At 40.3% G+C, this 21,753-nt stretch overlaps 1 protein-coding gene across 2 annotated transcripts; it reads right to left on the bottom strand.

The window, feature by feature from the left end:
• Positions 1-1,081: 1,081 nt before the first annotated feature.
• kiaa0232 (KIAA0232 ortholog) lies at positions 1,082-18,614 on the bottom strand. 2 transcript variants are annotated; one of them, XM_015009989.2, is made up of 9 exons: positions 18,329-18,614; positions 15,794-15,905; positions 15,324-15,695; positions 15,073-15,213; positions 10,890-10,959; positions 10,693-10,777; positions 6,668-10,043; positions 6,478-6,586; positions 1,082-4,131 (listed from the first exon to the last, which is right to left on the bottom strand). In XM_015009989.2, exons 3-9 carry the CDS (start codon positions 15,546-15,548, stop codon positions 4,115-4,117), a joined length of 4,023 nt encoding a protein of 1,340 aa, XP_014865475.2. In that variant the 5' UTR covers positions 15,549-15,695; positions 15,794-15,905; positions 18,329-18,614; the 3' UTR covers positions 1,082-4,114. The 2 variants fall into 2 exon arrangements, with proteins under 2 accessions (XP_014865475.2, XP_087871425.1); XM_088015299.1 differs by having other exon boundaries at positions 15,324-15,905.
• Positions 18,615-21,753: the final 3,139 nt, after the last annotated feature.

Genomic DNA, 21,753 nt, shown 5'->3' with positions numbered 1-21,753 from the left:
TTGGCAAGGCTGTTGTAGCAGTTCATGAGAGAACAGAGAATAGGAACACTTCATACTGGTCGAAGGTGAAGTTATGAAGCAGTTTTAAGATTTTATTTTAAATGTTCAACAAAAACAATAAAAAGATAGGGTTGTACACCCGACATTGTCGCCCTCGAGGCCGGGCCACTGCCACCCTACTGCCCCCCCACCAGGTTATCATGTTCAATTCATGAACAAAGGCAGAGAGAATCATCTACTGCAATCAAGTAAAACCAAATGATGAATGTTATTTATTTTTGGTTTAATTTCTGCCACCCAAAATTTTTACTGACTTGGTCACCATCCTGAATAAATTTCTAGGGGTGCTGCAGGCACCTCAACTTAAAGGGAAGGATACCAAAATATAACTTTTTACCCAACATGCAAAGCACTATTTTCACACTGCCCTGAACACAACCTTCCAAATGTGAAACACAGCAGTGGCAGCATCATGAAGCAAAGGATAATTTTTTTAAATGCGGAGAAGCTGGTCTGAGTTGATAGGAACATAGAGAACACAAAACCCCGGGATAAAAACTAGTGATCCATCAGGGCAATGACCCTAAAAATATGAGTGCTAATAGTTTCAAATAACACATATTCATGGTTTAGAGTGGCCCTGTCAAAGTCCTCACTCGAATCCAATTGAGAACGAGACACAGGACTTGGCAACTCGCATCAAAAACTTTTATCCACTGTATGTGAGCTTAAGCTATTTTTGCAAATAGGCAAACATTTCAATCGCCAGAGAATGGTAGCTCTATTTGCAGCTAAAAGAAACTCTTTATAAAAAATAAAAAAAAACAGGTCTTGGAAGGGATAGTCTTAAGTGAGGTCGCTCACTGCTACAAGTTAATAGACATAAAAAAAAGTTATTTAATACTTCACAATGGATACTAAACTGACCACATTAGTTCACTTAAAATAATACAAAGCACAGTAGCATAAGTTTGCAAATGTGGTTCCACAGCTTGGAGCATCAACGCACTCTAGTGCCATCCTGAGGTCACATAGTGGAAGTGTAGAACTGGTACTTGGAACAAAAACGAGCAACTCTGACTGAGGTTTGCTTTATTCATTTATTAGATGTTAAGGAACTCCACAATGAAACAAAATAATTTACTCATGGTGTACATGAAATTAGAACACATCCATTAGGGTCATAAAGGAAGAGGGAGGGGTTTGGAGGAGCATCTTTCTGGGTGGGAATGGAAAGACGAGGAAAATTCTGATTTTCAGTGTCGTATGGCGTTCTTCAGGCCGGAACTTCAGACCAAAGTGTCGGCGAAACTTCATCAAAAAGTCCATCTCCTTTCAAAACACGTCATACAATCACTGAATACATTTTCCTGCCAGAGAGGGATTTTTTTCCTTTCCTTGTTTTAAAACAGCTTATTAAAAATAATGAAACTTGAGGAGAAAGATGTGATGCAATCCATCCAATGTAAGTGCTTTTTGTGACCGCTTCTCGCACACATTCACACACACAAGCACACACAACATTCTCTCACAGATTTAAACTTTGTTTTAACTAAAATGTGTTTCATCCAACTTAAAGCAATGGAGTGTGACGTTTGCATGCTTTATTTCTCAGAGACATTCCACTGTGTTCTCAGGCGTCCCTCGCTCACAAGTAGCCCCGCATGCAAAAAAAAAAAAAAAAAAAAAAAAAATCAGCTGCATGACTTGCGTCCATATACTTTAGAATGCTTTTACATGCGCCAACGTATTGCATAGAACTCGGGGCTCCTGAAATTCCCTCCCACGCCGTTTATGCAATCAATGGCTTCGATTTTTTTTTTTTACTTACGTTTTTCGTAATTAAAACTATAGCTCTACATTAATGACAGTCATTACAGCGGTATGCTTGAAAACAACTTCTGTCACCAATTTCTGCTCGACAAAAAACAAACAGAAAAAAAACAAAACATTAATGCATCACTGCACTGTCACAGGTCTGAGTGTAGATTATGCTTATATTAAAAAATTCCTGAGTATCTTTGACTGTTAAGGAAAGGGGACGAGACCCTGAAGTTAAGTTTGCTTCATTTCACTACTCGAAAGGATTTTTTCATTTTCCTTTTTTTTAGTTAAAGTACCACAGGGCTAAACTATCATTGGGTTTAAACAACATTCACACTCAGGAAAGTGGAAGCAACACCATGACGGTACAAGGGGAGGGTTTTAGTAGCCTGTGCTTCACTTCTGTGGTACTTGAGACAATTAGTTCACTTATATTACCCTCAATCTTCATGGAAAATAATTTTTGATGAAGAAAAAGAAAACCGCTTTCATTCAATTAGATTTTGTTTTTAAGCCTGGAAAACTTCAGAGGGTTTCTAGATAACAGCTCAAAGGGCGGAGTGGGAGGAGGTGTGGTTCAGAGTTACTGCGCAGAAGCACTTCTGTAGCCGTTCCCGTTTCTTGGAAGTTAAAACTAACTACACTCAGTCTGAACCAGTGTCTTCACAAGTTCTACACCACCACACACAAAACGGAGAAGACACAAATCAATATTTCAACAAGATAAACCCAAAAGAAAGATTAAAAAAAAAAAAAAAAAACACCTCACATGGGAAAAACAAAATAAATCTGTAATTTAGAGTACTTCCTCTTTGTTTTTTGGTTAGACGGTTGCCCGGCCACTTGTTACAACACGGTTTGCTTCTTTTGCATCTGCCATGATGTCGTCCTTTCCTTTCTCCCGTGGGGGTGGGGGGCTTTGAACTCAAAAATACGTGTTCAAACAAGAGATTTTTTTTTAACATGTCTACTAATCATTAAATTACAGGTCAGATAATTCTTTGAAAAAAAAACAAACAAACAAAAAAAAAAAAAAACAATCTTATGTTAAAGTATGAACTGTGTTCAGTCATAAATTCTCATATTTGCAAAAATAATAATGGAGAAAAAAAAAAAAACCCCGAAGCATTTCTGGAGTCTGGCTACAAACTGTCATAAACGTATCACAGCCAGATTTATTGAACTTCAAAAGATTTTGGAACATTTCAATAGCACCAATGTTTTGTACCATAGAATTCACAAAAAAAATATATTAGAAAAATGTTTCAGCTGCAACTCAGATGTCTGGAGAGATGGCTGCAGTTGAGCCACCTTATATAGGATCTTTAGCTCAAAACCTTTTTTTATTTTTTATGTAGATTATTTTTAAACCAATTTTGTGTACAGCATTGCAATTTTAAGGAGACCATTGGTATTGTTCCCCTGACAAAACATTAATTTATGGTTATTTTTATGTTTCAAAGATTTTTTTTAACCTCACAAACCACACTATATCTACAACTAGCTCTTTAAAAGACTATCACCATTCAAAACAAACAAACAAAAAAAAAATTCAGACAACTTTTCACACAGGGGAAGTTGAGGATATTTAGAAGAAAGATGAGCACATTCTCTACTTCGCATTCAGAAAGTTGCACAATCAAGATAAATTAAACTCTCAAATCCGATACAGAAGTCAAATAAAACAAAAATCTTCACATCCTTGTATTTTCTTTCTGAATCTAATGCAGAGAAAGTAGAGAATGGGGCAGCAGTTTTTTCACGCAGCATCTGTTTCAACTAGAAAAAAAAAATAAAACAGGAGTGAGACTGCCTGGACGAACAAAAACATGCACAACCATTCAGACGGCACCGACCACCAGAAACCTTGGTTCGCTCTCAAAAAAAATGGTGGGAACGGAATCGGACGAGGATAGAACAAAAAAAAAAAGAAGGAAAAAAAAGTAAAACAGAAGCATCTCTACAAGCTAACTGTGAGATTTGAAAAAGGACTGGTGTGCAGAATAATCATTGCATCACTCAAAGACAGAACTTTTTTTTTTTTTTTTTACCTTTTTTTTCCACTCTTTTTGTTGATCTGATTGTTGATTACACAAGGTTGTTGTTTTTACGTTAGTAAATGAAAAGCCAACAAGGTTATGTGTTGGGACAGGGAGGTTTTTGGAGAGGGAGTCTCAGAAAAATTAGCCTACGTTAGGTTTTCCTGAATCTTTTGCTGGTAGAGGTCCAGTCCCAAGACCAGAGGAAGTTCTCCTCTCGGTGACAGGTGTCCTCCGCAAAACTGGAGAAGTCAAATGTTGCTGCTCCCTGGGGAGGAGGAAAAAAAATAAAAGAAGCAGAATAGAAAAAGTTAAAAACAGAATGATCATCAAAAAGATACAGCAAATGAGGTTGTTAGATTTTAATTTTTGATGGACTGAAAAGAACGTCTTCCATGAATAAAAAGCTGAAGATTTTTTTTCTAAGAACAGTACAGTAAATATTATATAACATAATTATATAACACTTTATTGAACTACTAAATTTATGGCCTCTGTTTCCTAGATCTAGTATTTATTCTAAAACGTTATCTTTAAATTCACAGTGATTCAATGAGATCATTCTTCATTTCTAGTTGTAAAACTACAGAATGCAGTGAGACATAAACCCCACCAGATGGCACTGTTGAGCAGAATCTTCAACAATGGGCTCTTTGCACCTAAGGCGTTGACGTCACATCTCCAGGAGCTAATGCGGCTCACTTTTTTCCGCTTTGAGTTACCATGACTGGTAGAAAAGACTAAGTCGTATTTCAGATGCAAAAAAACAATACTATTAACATTGTTGTCTTCCTAATATAATGGGCTTTTAAGTTTTCGTTAATTTCCAAGCGATCCTGAATTAAGAAGATGGCTTGTAAATATCTGTCGCTACCAGCTAACGCCGCACAGCAAAGTTTGCAGCCTTCACTTCACTCCGGATCAGCCTAAAACTACCGGGGACACGGATGGTAAATAAAGGAGCCTCCCTGAGTTATTTCCATGGAATCACTTCTATATTCAGCCTGAAAGAGTTTATGGGAACGAGAGAGCAGACCAGAGCCAGACAGCCGAGCAACTGATCCGCCTGTACATCCTGCTGTAAACACCGTCCTATCTGAGCTCTGAACAAGAAACATGCAAAGGTAATAAAACGAAATAACACGGAGACATGAAGCAACACGGTCATATTTTTCTAAAAGCAGCAACTTTGAACCTGAACAGCTGAACCAGATCTCTGACATCAGAGCTGCGCTACTGTTAAGCTATGAGGCTTGTTGAGCTTCGTCAGGCTTCGGAAGTAAAAAGTCCGAACCGTAACCTCCCCGTTAGTCTGTGACACTAACGACAATAAACATACATAATATACTTGAAAATAAGATAAAAACATTGTCCGTTAGAATGTTTAGATACTTAAATAGCACATTTTACAAGAACAATGTCCGAGAATATTGCCTACTAGCATAAGCTAACGTTAATGTTAGCCACAAAGTTAAGTAAAACTCACCTTCGTGTCAGTGAATGTATAACGGCGAACATCTTAAAACCTTTCTCCAGCTGACTTGTTGGGGCTTCGGATCGATGTACAAACCTTGGCCAAGCCCTGCAAGCACCTAATGTAAATGATATTTGTATTGGATCGGAAACAATCGAGCCGCTTTACCCCGAACGCGGAAGCTGAGGTGCAAAGAGCCCATTAAGTCCAGCAAGGACTCTAGAATTTTAAATATTAAAATGGTTTTATTTGAGCTTGATATTTAACAGACAGCTGACAAAGTCCATAAATCATTCAGAAGCCTTCGAACTTGTAGTTTACAAATATAAGTCCATATCATAAATGGAATAGAAAGGTACATTAAAATTAAAATTAAAAACTTTTGACATTTGTTTAAAATTGTATTTCAATGTTGGGAGAATACCATCAGTTTAATATTCCACAATAAAACACAAGCTTAGTTGTAGAAGAACTTTCTGGTGCTTAAAAAACATAATAGTGACAGCAAAACTTGAATATCTTCAATATGATGTCAACAGAAAGCGAGTTTAGGAAAGACTTGCCAGACAAGCAACAAGTTTTTAACCCCTAAAAGTTAAAAACCGGTTTTGAAGTGCAACATAAAATGACACTTAACATTTTCTACATCTGTTATATTTTTTACCCACATGAGACTCAACATCTGAGAATATTTGTAAAACCCCTGAAAGATTTAAATTTCTTTGTGCTGCACTAAAACTTCATGCCTTTCATCACAGCTTCGAATACAACAGAGTAAGGAAATTAGTTCTATGGACTAAATGGTTTTTAGCAACCATTATACCATACTGCAATTTGCCCGCGGGCCGCAAGAATGAGACCTCTGCTCTATATTGACTTCTTTAAAATAATAATAATGATATTAATATTTTTAGTCAGGTCACTTTCATAGGCCAACTCTTACTTTGTTCACTACTACATTGTTTGCTATGAATATGTGAACACAGCTCTAATTCTTGTTCAGTTGTACCACTGAGTGCATTACCCACATAAAGGAAAGACCACAGGTTACCCTGTAAAATACAATGAAAATTCAGAAACATCTGGCTGAAGTTTAGAGTTAATCTGACAGAAAAAGCCCACTTTGAAATCTGGACTTACCTGTACACTGAGAACCAGGGAAAAGGGGGGAACAAATTGTGTTCTGCCACCAGAACTCATCTTGCTGGCTGCCAATTCCTCCCTGACCACTTCTATTTAACAGAGGGAACTAGAAACAAAGAAAACAGGAAATGTTTGATCAATGTTTCTGTGAAATACACAACTGCAACAATTTGCGAACCTTTATTACCTCTTGCATGTCGCCAACATAGTCATAAGCGATCCCGTACTTGGGGATCTGACCTGCTGGTGAACTTAAGTGGGGCTGCTTTTCCTCTGCAGATTCTTCTTGTTGAATCTCGCCCACATCCACCTGTTCGCCTGCACTTGGCACGGCTGCTGCTGCCGTTTTGCAGCTCAAGCCGCTCTCTTGCTCGGCAATCGGCAGAAGGGTACTTGAGCCCTCCTGCGAATCCAGAGAGGTCTGGGCACTCTTCTCCATGCCAGACTTCTTTAATCTTGGTAAAAATTTACCAGATTCCAGTTCTGACTTCCCGTAATAAGGTCCCTCGCATTCGGCGTCCTCCTCCAGAGGTTTGAGGTCGGCCTGAGGATCATCGAACACGTCCACTGGCGCCGCAATGGGAAAACTCATTTCTTCTTTGTCGGTCTCGGCCTCCGAATCGCTAACACCGCCAGGAGACAGCTCTGAGGCCGATATTGGTCTGAAATGAGTCCTGGGTGAAATGCGGATGGCTCTGTACTGCGTCCGGTTGATGCCATAAATTCGAGTGTGGAAGGCTTCGCTCTCTGAATCCGAGCAAAGAATAGATTTGGGCTTGAATCCCGGACTGAAAGAAGCCATGTCCTCAGGCTCAAAGGAACACTCGACATGGAGGACTTGAGAGAAGGGATTGTTCAGGTTGATGGATGCAAACGGGTATTCTAGATCTTGTTCCTCTCTGTGCAAGCCCCCGTATGATCCGAGCAAATCTTCATGGAAGATCAGAGAAAATCCCTTATTCAATCCGTCTCCGCCTCCTTTAATGGCCTGATCACTCTGCCCAAAGGAAACCAGGGGCCTCCATAGGGGCCGGTGGCCAGGGGCAAAGCGGCTGCCCGTGTTCATGAATACATCCCTGCCCGTGATGGTCAGCATGTCGGAGCTGGACGCGGAAGCAGCAGCAGCGGCACACTGCAGCAAGCTATCTTGAGTATCGCTCGGCGGCACGACTGCCCAGTTTTTATCGCCGCTTAGTGTTTTCAACTCTCCATACACTCCTCCGAGGATGAACGATGTACTTTCCTTGTCGGAGTTCAAGTCCCAGGGCTTGGACGGAGTCATGTAATCCCCAGCGGCGTCTACTTTGGAGAGTTTGTTTTTGGCCAAGTCGTGTTCTTCTTTCTTGCCGTCCCAAAGGCGATACTCAGATCGCTGCACAGCCTTTTTCTGAGGTCCCTGTACTGAAACTCCTTTAGTCTGGACCTCTAGACACCGGCAACAGCAAGTGCCAGACTCATCAGAGAAGAGCCCCTTGCCTGGCTTGTCTGCCCCGTGCTTTGATGCGGCAAATTTCCCGTCTCCTATTGCGGTCCAAATGTCTTTTATAATCCCTGAGCTGTAATCGTCACTCTGTTGGTTCGAGTTGTCTGAAAACACGTCTGTGCTGTACAATTTGCTCTCATCCCTTTCTAGCGCTATGCCACAAATGGACTCTAATTTAGATTTTTTGGTAAAGGTCTGATTGGGTGCTGTGCTGACGCTGACTTTTTCACACTTTTTGCCCGAGTCCTCCTGCAAAAACTCCAAGATTTCATCTTCTAGATATGTACCCGAAAGAGGAGGAGCGATGACTCTGTCCGGTTCGTCTCTGCCGAACGGAGCGACGTCCTCCGCCAGAGCATTGCCCTGCTCGTTGTCCGACCGAGTCTCCTCTGAATGCGACCATGGGCTGCAAGTTCGGGTCGATAGGTTCGAACAGTGTTCCGTTTCGTCAAAGGCACTATTTTTGGTCCATATTAGCAAGCGGGACTGCTTATTAGAATGCGGATCGAGACAGCTACTAGAACTGGTGTTTTCGTGACTGACAGAAAGCGAGTCTCGGGGGAAGGGAAAAGTGGCACCATCACACTGCACCTCGAAAAGGGAGAAGCAGGATGAATCCAAAGCAGATGCTTCACTGGGAGCTTCGGGAACGGCCGGTTCTTCTAGTGGTCTGGATAGCTTGCTCAGAGTCAACGACACACTATCCAGCAGCGGAGAGAGACGGACGGGAGAGTCTCCAAGGAAGCTTTCCCCGTCTATGTCTTCGGAAGAAGACGGTGAGTAACACCCCCATACATGTACCAAGTTTTCAAAATCCTCCATTAAAAACCCAACAGTTCCCGAAGCTTCCTGTGAGTCTGCCTGTATTGCACTTTTCCCTTGCTGCTCAAGGCCATCTAACACTAAACAGCATTCTGCCTCATTGTCTCCTTGCTCTTTGCTTTTCTGTCGAATCAGGCTCAAGATCCGACTCTCTTGTAACGTGTCTGAGGCACTAGTATCCAATATGGATTGATAAATATCGACTTCATAGAAGTCGGTGAATTCAGACAGATGCTTGTCATCTAAATCTCTATCTTCTGGCTGAGGGCAACGCAAAGTGTCAGTGAGGTCGGCGGGTTCATTGTCCGCGCTGCCAGGCGCTTCCACAAAGTGCCCGTCCACAAACGAGCCAGCTGGTAGATAGGCCCGCTGGTAGCTCTCGCTGGCAATGCAGATTCCCTGGATATTTTCGGGCAGCCTTTCCATTTCCGCAGAAAAGCTGAAGCCATCCGGAGAGCCCATCTTGCTGCGATACTTCGTTTCAAGCTTACTTTGACAGCTGCTGAATGGTACAAAGTACTCTGTGATGGGCTCGGTGTACCACAGGGGCTCCTCCTTGTACTCTTTTTTGTTTCTGGCCTCAACTGCAGACTCCCTCGCTTCCAGCCAGCCCAGCTCTTTACGAATCTCCTTTAATGGTCTCTTCCCCTTCTTATAAAGCTGTGGTTGTTTAGCAGCGCTGCCGGTCATGCCGCCGCCACTCGCTCCCACGTTTCTTCTTTCCTCCTTATCGATCACCTTCATCTGCAGCTTTACCTGCCCGTTGTTGCGTGTCCTCTTGTTCTTTGCAGCCTCCCTGGATTTGTGCCTTACTCTAACTGTTTTGCTTCTGGATGACTTTGTGTCACCCTGGTTCCCGCTGGAGCTCGACCCTGCCTCACTAGAACCAGAAGACCAGGATCTGGGTCGATATTTGCCCTCAGATCTGTGTCTGATCTGTCTCTTAGAGTGACTGATGGTCTTCTCCTCCGCTGCTGCGCCACCATGGCATCGGTTTTCCTTCTCTTTCTTGTTCCGTCGTTGCTGGCCTCTCTCGCTGGTCACAGTAGGGATGGTACCACATGCCTCGAGGTGTCGCTCTTTTGCAGCCTCACCGTCACTGTTGCAGTCTTTGGGGGAAGAGGTGTCTGTGCTGGTTTGTGGAGCTGCAGAGGATGATGAACTGGAGTATGTGCAGGCCTTGGCCTTGTTCCACACCGTCATGATCTCTTGGAGACAAACAGGTTTCTCTGACAAAGGAGGAAAGGCTTCATAGTACCTGCAATCATACCAAAAAAAAGGAAAGGGAGATTAATTGCAATCAGAGTAGCTTTTATTAACTCATGACAAACTATACAAAGGATAATAGCCCTCAGATCTGGCTATTAGAAGACCACAAAGCTGAACAAATAAAATTAAAGTACAAGAAAATGTACAACTATCAAGATAATGCTCTACTTATGAAAAGCAATGTTAAAAAAATACATTTGCCTACACATCTATGCCAAATTAACCAAGCTTTAATGCCTTTCAAAAGGTACTTTTTATATAAATGAGACTAACATTGAATCAGATCAGCTGCAACTCTGCAGTTGTGTAACATACTGATGGATGAGTTCAAGATCAAATCTATTTTAAAGGATTTTGTAGAGAAGATCCAAAGCAAGTTCAAAAATCTATTCAGCATCCAAATTTCTTTATTCACTCATAATGAGACAATGGCAAAAAAAAAAAAAAAAAAAAAAAAAACTGTGCAAGAATTCAGTGTTCATCTGTAAGAAACTCAGAACGTCAAGCTTTATTGCACTGAGAAAATGCGACAAAGCTTAGAGATGGCCGATACATCGACTGTATTCAATTAAATAAATTTGCTGTTTATGAAGATTTAATTTGCGTAAAAATAAATTACAATCAGAGTTCAAACTTACATTTCCACCTGGTCCTTAGAAGAAGGCGAATCTGCACGTTCTGGTGACTGACAGCCATCCGATTTCTTTTGAATGCGTTTCTCTTCTGGAAAATGATTCAAAAACAGCAAAACATCTTAGTAAGATTGCCATTTATGGTTTTTTCTTTATCAAATAGCAGTAAACAGAGCTAAACAATAGAAAAATTAATTTCAAACCTTTCTGTTTGTTTTGGATGTCCTTAAGTTTAGAGCAAAGCTCTTCAACCAGACTCTCAATTCCAGAGTTCTGCACAGAAGACAAAAACAAGAGGAATATTTGAGATGCATATCTTTCCAGGTAACCAACTAAAAGTATGTAGCTACTGAAACTAAATGCTATGTTTCTGTTACATATTGCATTCTCTGTGTGTATATATATATATATATATATATATATATATATATATATATATATATAGTCAAATTTGCCACATCTCAATTATTAAAAGACATGCTCCAGAAAATAAAATGACTGCAGTCTGTTTGCAAGTTGTAGTTGATCTGGCAAACTACTTTGAAACAGCAGAGGGAACAAATGGCATGCACTCCGCTAGGACAGGTCTGTCACAGTAAAAAAATATTTTACTGGATGATAAATTGTCCCAGAAATTATTGCATTAAGATTGTCATTTTGAGATCAAGGAAGGAAATCTCATTTCATTATTGGGGGCTGGAGGGAGACAACAGGGACATTTTTTAAGAGCCAATTTTTTTTTTGCGAGGGGAGGATAAGAAAAGTTACAGTAAAATGTAAAGTAATATGTGGCTTAAGAAGTTTTTAATGTGTTCGAGCTGTAAGACCAAATATGACTAGTAAGCGGTAATGCTCAAACATGTGTTTTTCTCAGTAAGCAAAATATTGAGACCCATAAAAGTAAAACTAAGATTTAAATGTTTTGATATGAGCTTGATTCAGTGGCACAGATATAATCTCTGGTACACCATTACAAAAATTTAAGGCTATAAATAAATAAATACAAGCTTTAATGAGAAAGTCCACTTGATAAAATTCCTCATAAATATTGTTTTATTGTAGTGGCTCTCAATACAAATTATGTGTTAATTAAATTATAACTTGCCAAGTTGCTTTACGTTTAAATCTTTTTTGGTTTTGCCATGTCTTAGATGGCTGAGAAACTATAAGTAGGAAGAAATAATTAAGATCTTGGAAGTATAACTAAAACTTAATGCTCAAAGTACCAGGGCTTTTATAGAAAAATATCCAGATTTATTTTGTGTGTGCAGTTTTAGAGGCTCTATGTTGAACACATTTCTGTTTTTCTCCATCTCTCTCTGCTCTCGGCTCCTATACACTGAGCTGTCAGCCAGTTGTAGCACTTAGTCCCTCCCGTTTCAAACTCTTCATTAACATAAGAGTTAAAGAGCTAAATATAATTGATTTGCTACCTTTGACAAAAAAGTTTAAGTCCATCAAAGCACAGCCAGTTTTGCTAGTTTTGATTCCCAAGGCATAACAACGCAGTTTATCGTGATTCAGCCAAAGTAATAAAATAATGAACTGCAGTCTGATTTTCATTGTTACTCTGTTTCTTCCTATTGAGCAGTGAAAGTAAATAAAAGGTTTAAATGACTTTTGCTTCAAGTTTTTACTTAGGGTTTGCCGTTAGTGCTGCAGAGCCACAGCAACAGCTCTCGGAGCCTGTGCTGTTCAGCGTTGCTGTTGCTCCTAAACTTTGGATTAGCAATGGCAGGGGTGGACCTACAAATTCATTCTTTTTTTTTTTTCTTTGATAAATGGTGGATTTACTTTGTTCTTTCTTTCTTTTTATATTGATATTGTGTAAATACAAAGGTTATTTTTTTGGTGGTGGGGGGGACAATTCTAGACTTTTCCAAAATTGGGGGGGCGGGGGGTCTGAAATGAAAGTCATCAAAATAGTTACAAACCGACCCGTTCACATTTTCTAAATTATCCTCCATTTTCCTCCCCTCCCACAGCAACGCCACAAGAGTCAGGTTTTCCCCAAATCAGAAGGTTAAAATATTCTCATATTGTAATTAAATAATTTTTTTTCTCTTAACTAGAAAGAACTATGTGCTTCCATAAAACGTTGCAGCGATATCAAAAATAGCATTGATTATTTTTCTTACCATCAATACAGAGTTCGAAATTTGAGTACTCTACATTCAGCACAGACAGGCCAATCAGCTTGTTTTTTTCAGTCAAATCAGATAAGATGACTAATGTTGAGGAAAGAATGCTTGTACTAACAAAGTAAATAAAGGCCAGCAGCTACAACTGCAGCCAGCTGATTTGTGACACCATAGGCATGTTCATTTAACAGGAGCGCATACATCCTTCCAAAAATTAAGAAAGCAGCAGAACAGTGAGTTTCATGCACTGCTTTCATCAGCCAACATTTACTGCTAAAAACATCCTTGTAATTTACTGCCTTCTTAAATTAAGCAACACAACATGAATTACTTCATTTACAAACTTAGGGTTTGTAATCAAGAAAAACCACAAAACAGCTGCTCTTGTTTCCAACCTGACCGATTCCTACTGCACTCCGGTCTGGTCCGAAATAGAAAGTGTTGCTGTAGCGCTTTGCTCCAGCCCTTTTATTTCCTCCTGCATAGCTGCTAATGCCGGTCAGCTGACAGCCGGCCGGCTTTGCTGCAATCACATGCAGCGCTTACTGCTTAAGAATACAGAGCACAGAGTCCGGCCCCCAGAGAGGAGCATGACACCGCTCCCGTGTTGCAGATCTTTCTCTCCACCTTTTCATGTTGCGTCGACTAAAGCAAACTGCCGTTTAGTCATGGAAGAAAACAATATTTCCGTTTCCTTTTTACACAGAAACAGAAGTGCGTTTTTCTGCCAGGTTGTACTAAATGTTTTCTTCTATTCCTTCTGGTCTTCATTAATTAAAAAACACAGGACAGTGTGGCTTTATACTTGGTGAAAGCTGGAGTGCTGTTCTGATGATGAGAAAAGCTACGGCCACCTGCCCAAATAAGGTGACGATGCATTTTCAGTCCAGATCTTCCCTTTTTCAATGCTCTGGCTTCCCGCTTTGACCCAGCTTTGTTCATTGCTTATCTGTCTGTTGTGTCTCATGCAATCAACATCCGCCTGACTTCACCTAAATAACAATGACCAATATAGTTGATTCTTAAAGCACACACTGCCTAGTAAACGTGTTCATTTCAAATTTTGAGGGTTTTTGTCAGAGTGTGAACAGAGACCAGAGTGAATGTTATGTGGAATCCACACAAAACTTCCATCATCCTGAAGCGGGGCGGGAATATTTATGGTTTTATTTATGTTTATTTAAATCTCTCATTTATACTCAGCTTTAATTCAATAATAATTTTTTTATTAGTACTTAATTTATTATATTTTTATAAACTTTTTTATTGTTATTTATTTTTAGTTACTTTTTTAAACATTTTTTTCTAATTTTTGGAATTTTTGGCCCCTTCTCTGTGACTCTTACAAAAAGAAAAAAAATATATTTTTTAATTATGGATGCAAAAAGAAATTGTCGTTTCAAGATCTTTCCATAAGTTCTTGTGCAAAACCTGCTTTAATATCTACGGCAGAATTTTAAAAGTAACTAGCTTCAAACTATGTTACTTATCTTTCTTCATAATGTACATTTATAGAAAAGGCTCATATCATTCTACAAAATTGTTTTTCTCCCCTCTTGTAATAGTTGGTTAATTTTATTCCAAAATCTGAAAACAGAAATAAGTTTTAGCTTAATGTTGTTAAAACATTTATGTAGCACATGTATGGAACATGCAGCTCTAGGAGAGTTTTATTTTGTAGCAGCGGGGGAAAAGGTTGCGGATGCCTGCTTTACACTAACCCTACACTTATCCTTTTCGGTTCCTTGGTCATTATTTTACTATTTGTTCATTAATATTCTCCAACAAAGCACATCTTTACCCAAACTGACTTCAAATCACACAAAAGATTGACTGCTTATATAGTGTCTGAGTTTTAAAGGTGCAATGGATTTTATTCGTCAGAGTAAATAGGGTAAAATAATAAAGCACACCCACATAAGTCTTCCAGTTTTTTTTTTGTTTTGTTGTTTTTTTTTACTAAAAATCTGAAAGCTTCCTTCCACTGCACAACTGCACACTATTTTCTGCAGGTCTATTTTTATAACATAAAATATGAAAATGTTACAGGGGTGTGAATACTTGAAAACATAAAAAGCACAGTTTTTATTAGCAGGTTAGGTCATTGCTAAAGGCGGAGTTCAGTGAGGATTTCCCTCAACCAAGATTAGAGATTATTTCAAACATTTCAGAAACTTAACACCCAAGTTGACTAACTGCAGCTGATAACCACAGGATTTCAACCTGTGCGTAAAACAGAGCTTACTTCATCAGATGCAGAGCGAAGGCATTGCACGGCGGCTTGCTTCTTTATCTCCTCTAGACTCAGGTCAGTCCCTCCTTTCTTCTTGCCCTTGCCCCACTTCTTCCCGGCTCCTTTCTCCCATCCCAGGAAGATGTCATTCTCCTAGAAAAAGAAAAAAAAAAGAAAGAACAATAAAAATCGCTTATGTGACCATTCAAAAACAGAAACAATGACTTTTAGGGTTTCTCTTCTTTGGTTGAATGAGAGCTCACCTGGTCCTGCAGGTCGTAGTCATAGCTGTCGTGCAGGAGAAGGCTCAGGACGTAGCGGGTGTAGATCATGGCGTCGATCCCACACTTCTCGAGCTCCTGGCCGAGCCAGCTCTGCACCGGCCCCAGCGACTGGAGCAAGGACATCTCTGAAGCGGGCAGGGGGAAGGGGCAAGAGAGGTTCTCAGGAGGAGCAGGACCGTCTGAATCGGTGCTCACAGGACGCATGGGACCTCAGGTGTAGGCCATCTTCAGGCAGAGCAGCCTCATGGCGGGAAGCTAGTGAAGGCGAAATGGGACGAGGGGGAGCCGATCTGGACGATGAGGTGAGGGTGGGGGTGGGGCGTCACTCCAGCAGGATGTACTTAAGGGGCTCTACATGGGGAGGCATGTAGGATGTTTTTTTTTATTGCTTTAAGCAAAAAAAAAAAAAAAAAAAAGAAAATAAAATAAAAAAGGAAAGGTGATTTTACTGGCAAGGCATGGCTGCTGAAAGCTCCCGGCCGCTGAGCAAAACACAAGACGTGTTTCTGTCTCAGGCAGAGAGGTTCATGATGGGACTGGATCTTACTGCACCGGCACGATCTGGAACACAAAACCAGCCTGTGTGAGTTTTTATGCAGAATAAGGAAAATGCAGTATATTTACATCTCAAACTATTCAGGTATCGAGAAAACATCTTCACAGTTTACGGTTGAAATGCGAGTGATTATAGGACTGGGCGATACGGACTTAAAGTTTTATCACAATACTTTCCAGTCATGATAAAAGTGACAATGACAGCTGTTTATTACTTCTTTTTTATCCAACTGTATGACTGTGAGTCACAGCAAATATAGCCCCACAACCTCAAACAGAGATTTGGAAAAACATTCTAGTTTGCAGTGCACTTCTTTAGGACACCAGTCACAAAGACGTGGGATTTGTTTCACTAAGCTGCACATGGTAAATGGATTTTCAAATTTATTGGTATTTACTGATGCTTTCATTGAACAAATAATGGAGAAAATAGTAAAACTATCAATCACTGATAATAAGGACGGTTGTGGGTTTGATTTTTAAACATCATGAATAGGAATTTACTGTGACAACGATGAAACAATTGACAGCACTTTGGTGCAATATTTGAGGTTAGAGACAAAATTGGTTGCTTAAATTGGTTGATTCCTTCATTTTCTACTAGATTTAAAACTAATATGCCCTTCAAGGCTCCTCCAGAATCTCCTTTATTAGTCCTTTAAAATATTAATTCGGATAAAATCAGAATTAGCTCATTAAACTTAAAAAAAAATCGGAAATGTAAATGAAGGCAAAAAAAAATTATATCCAGCTAATATAATAAACTTATGCTACAGAGACCATTATTATGATAGTAATAATAGAAATAATTTTTGATTATAATATAACTTGTGCGTAAATAATGTTGAAGTCCAACACGAGCCTGTGCTTACTCGAAGATGAAAACAGTTTCAGTGAGGTCTGTTTTGAAATTCATGAATTAAAGTAAAAAAAAAAAAAGAATAAGAATAATCCCCGAACACATTTACTTCGACTTATATCCATTCTCAAAAACAGTAAAGAGCATGGCAAAACGCGTTGTCCTGGATCGCCGCCGCCGCTGTGAGCCACTTTTGATAGCTGGGGGTGGCGAGAGAAAGTGGTGGAAGTGGGCAGGGAATACAGAAAGCATGCGTTTCAGATGGTGAAACTGCGGGTCCGGACACCGACGACGTGACGAGCAAATGGAGGCTGTGGAGATTTGATTGGCTGATCCTGGCGTCATTCAGCGGTGGCATTTACAGAGTCACCCGTTGGAGACGTCAAAAGGGCAAGATAAGGAGCTTTGCTGTGCGCTACCACACGACTTGAGCGATCCGCACCCTTATGCACAATAACACTGAGTCACAGGCACACTGAGGAAGAACAGCTGAGAGGTTAACGAGCCCGGCCGGTACGGCGGTTTCTAAATATGGCTGACCGTTGTCTAGAAGCCAGCAGTTCTCTTGTACGCGCATTAGCCCCGGCTGCCAGTTTCTGTCTGCGCTGTCAACATACTAACTTCATTCAGCAAGTCAAACTTACCCTTACGGCCGTTCTCTGTATACAACATGCACTTAATTAGAATAAAATCTTTCCCAAGACGCTTCATAATTTATAAGTTTTCGCAAACAAACGTGCGAAGCATGAGAAGCCAAGATGAAATAACACTACAATAATAATTTTAAAAGGTTTCAGCTGTACATGGCGTTACATACCGGCAGTTTGTAGCAAAAACAATGCTGCGCTGTGTTAAGGCAAGCTCCGTAACTAGTTGGAACAACATTAGGTAACAGTACAGCTATTTAACAAACACACGGCGATAGTGACTTCTGTTATTAAATGGCGATATTTACGTCGCTTTGCAGTCAAACCGCAAGGTTAGCTGGACCACCGACCTTTAGCTCATGTTAGCCAAGTTAGCTACCTGCAGCTCCACGTATTCTGTCACGAACTTATCTCTCTTTTAATCATATGACATACGTATATTACCCCAGAATACTTTTAGGCGTTTGCGGTTAATGACGCTGTTGCCGTATGCCTGCCATTAAGAACAGAACACTTTGTTACAGGCAGGTGAAGGGAGGTTGCGCTCAGTGGTGGCGTTATACTGCTTTTACGGCTTTCCATTAAAATGACGACAAACACAAATACGCCAATTAGGCCGAATTTGCAGTCGAAAAGAACCGGGCTTTAAATATCTAAATGCCAACAAAAAAATAAATGTGTCCAAAAAGGCTGGAACCATTTGAAAGCTAACGTTAGCTTTCACGTAGCTACGCTTGTTGTTGTGACCGAGGGGGAGGAACAGCGGCTGCACGGTACCAGAGGACTGTCAGACGTTTTTTCCCTCAACAAATGTGCGCCATATCGTCATAAGGCGAAAGAGTTAACAAACTTAATATTATTCACCAAGCGAGAGCAAGAGAAGCTCAACATGTAAAGAACACCACCGGAGACGGTTTACTCACCTGCCGTGGCCTGAAGTAAAGAAGCAGCAAAAGGGGAGCGGCTACTTCTCTCCCGCTGCCGTTCCGAGCTCGAGCTCTGGAATCTGCTGCGGTAGCAGCGCGTATCATGGACGCCGACAGAAATGGCGCTGTTTTCGCATCTAGCGCTTCTTCACCAGAGCGCTAGCGAAACCGGCGACATTCGGGCTCCCGTCCAGGAAGGTCATTCGTCGATGACAGGGGATACGCGGAACCACAATGTCCACCGTCAACGAGCCAGTTTCATTCACATACGACTATTGAATGCGCCACCCTCCGCGTTCGTATCTAGGCAACAAGACAAACCTCTACCGTCCCGCTGCGGTAGGTTTGATTCCTCCGCCTGGAGTATTGCATCAGAAGTCCAACTAGTACTCCCACAGTTTGCTCTCACACAAATTGAAATTGAAAGGCATTGAGCAATACTGAATGCAGAGATTGAGCTGTACAATAAATACTTCAATCATTGTGACCAATGTTGATATTCACAAATTTACAATTGGATTATTTTATCTACACTTGACAATAGCTAAAGCACCCTGTAAAAGTATTGATACCCTTAAGATTTTTCAGCCTCAGTATATTTTAACATAATTTGTGGTAGACAAAATAGCACCTTACAGGATGAAAAATAATATTTTATAATTTAATGTTTGTTTATTTTTTTTGTTTTTCAAATTCAAATCTGTCTAGCATGGTATTTGTTTCTTTAAGCCCTCTTTACTTTGAAATTCCCAAATAAAATCTGATGCAACCAACTGTATCCAGGTATCCTAGTAAGTCAGTATAAATCTAGCTGTCAGGGCCACATAAAAAGTTGGCCCACTTAAGTTTGATACATATTCTAAAGTATCAGTTGGAATGTCTGCACACTTTTACACAACCAGATTTCTACAGCTGTGTGTGTACATGAGACACTGCTGATAAATAGCAGAGCTAGTTTGTGTGTAGTTAGCAGCAGTTCAGAGGATCCCTCAGGGATTTTTAACAGATAAGCTTTTGATTTGTATCTGGAACCGGAACAAAGCTACCCGACGGCCCGCTGACCTTACAGACGTAAAGCCAAGTGGAAGCCGTGTCAGTCTCCACAGTCAATATCCTGCGTGTCCTTTTATGAATCATCCTAATCATTATTGGAATCGTTCTGCCTCGTCAACGTGTCTGTCCTCCCTGACGCTGATAAGATCTCGTCTCAGCCTCAAGCTGCAGGCCGCGACTTAGCATTTTTTGCTCTGAGCTTTGTGCTCTGACAGCTTCCTCCTTCGGCACTGTTAATTGAAAGTCGATTTAGAGCATCTGGCACAGTTATAAGATTCCTTATAATCCTCTTTCAGAAAGATGGTTTAAAGGCCTGAGGGCAGATTTTTTTTCACTCCTAAATAAAACAAAAACAAGACCACAATGATGTCTGTATTGGCAGCTCATTTGAGGAAATGCTTTTTACATTTCAAGTTGTGTCTATTGAAGTTGAATTTGAAACCGGAAGCTTACACACACTGAATAAAAAGACACACTTTTTTAAATCTTACTGTTTAATCAGACCAGCCTTCTCTTGTTTTAGGATACTATTTCTATTTTTCTAGATGCCACAATAATGAGAGAAAGAATATGTCAGGGATGTATTTATTAATGTCTTCAAAATCAGAAGTTTGCATACTGAATGATTACTATTTCTCACAGTGAAACATGTCCTGTACAGTCATGGGCTGAAAGGCTGCTCAGAAAGGAGGAAGCCGGTGCTCCTACAGAAGAATTTAAAAGACAGACTGCAGTTTGCAAATGCACACAGAGACAAACATCTTTATTTCTGGAGACATGTCCAGTGGTCTGATGAAACTACAGTAGAACTGTTTGACCATATGACTATAGTATTTGGATATTTTCTTCATCTCCCTCCTTTACTATCCAGCTTGATTTGAAGAATCAAAAATCAACCCAATAACTGAACCACCTGGAATTTGTAAAGACTTATTTGTTCCCATTTTGCTGGTTAAAATATTTAAAAAATCAAATTGAAGGTGGGAATTTTTTTAAAAATTAGATTATGTTATTTGCCCAGTAAAAACCAGCCTCTTGTTCTATGTTTTGAAGACGGTCTGGACTCTAGGCTAGTGAGAAACGATGGCTTCCTGGAGGCATGGATTCTGTTGAAGATTTTAATGTTACCCAATCACTAACATTTGCCTATGACACAACCAACGACAATGTAGAACAACAATGTAGAAATTCTACCGGAGAAATCCAAGTGAATGGGAGAAACCCAGACTGAGTTTTTAAAGTGAGATTAGAACCGAGCGAAACTGCGTAGAAAGACAATGGCAAGGCTCTGCCACTAAAGAGGGAAATAATTGACGTTTTTTACATAGTTTTACTGAAGGTGCCTGCAAAGGTAGCAGACACATGTTTGCATGTTTGGCCAACCAGACCTGACAGGTATGGTTTGGAATATTTTTTGTTGTTGCATTTGGTTTATCTTAGACTATTGCAGTTAATCAGAGGTTATCTAGATAATCTGACTGTTCTCATGAAACCTGTTAATCATCATCATCATCATCATCATCAATATTGTCATCAGCATCCAGTCACATGTCGGCATTCACTAAAGCCACAGGAGCAGCAAGTGATTCTTGGCTCTTGAGCTGACACACTTCTCACAGTAATCCTTTTAGTGAATTTAAATAGTTGCCTGTGCAGAGACCAATCACAGCCAGATGATTCAATCAAAGGGACCAATAGGGATCGTTGAGGAACACTCTAATCCCCGCCTTCATCAAAGCCATATGACTTTAGTTCCTCTTTATTATCTCCAGACCTGTTTACCACAGTCTGGTTTCAGTCTCTGTGTTGTTGCCCAACTGCATGTTCTTCACACAGACCTTCACTGCTGCCTGTCTGAGTGCAGGGGTATTTTTCTCCCTCTTCTGCTCACAGTTAAGCAATGTTTTTGCTGGCAGCTAGCTTTTATTCTATGTCAGCCATTATTGCCGACCAATCAGATGTGTGATAATAAAAACAAACTCAGCTCCCATGAACCTGTTAATGTCCGTGTATTCTCCTGATTCTTGGCAATCCCCTCATTTTTGTTTACTGGAACACGTTACTGGGATCATGCTCAGTCTTGCAGAGAGGTTTCATTGCAAGCCAGATTAGAAAGAAAAGGGGAATTGGTGTACTTCTGCATTGCACTGAAGGTTCAGTTTACTGTAAATGTGAATTGTGTTACAATAGTCAGTGGTTGAGGAGTGGGTAATTCTATGGCTACATGTCTAATAAAGTCAGAGTTTTTATGCTTTTAGGTCTGTAATTTGCAATTTGGAGTCAACACAGACGGGGTTTTTCAGCAACTATGCGCACCGCACCGCACAGCGTAGTCCAGTCTTGACTCAGTTCATCTCCTCTGTAGAATT

The sequence above is a fragment of the Poecilia mexicana genome, unplaced genomic scaffold, assembly GCF_051168715.1.
Source record: "Poecilia mexicana isolate PSO_F unplaced genomic scaffold, ASM5116871v1 scaffold_18, whole genome shotgun sequence".
Taxonomy (NCBI): Eukaryota; Metazoa; Chordata; class Actinopteri; order Cyprinodontiformes; family Poeciliidae; genus Poecilia; species Poecilia mexicana.
This window is presented reverse-complemented; position numbering and strand designations above follow the sequence as displayed.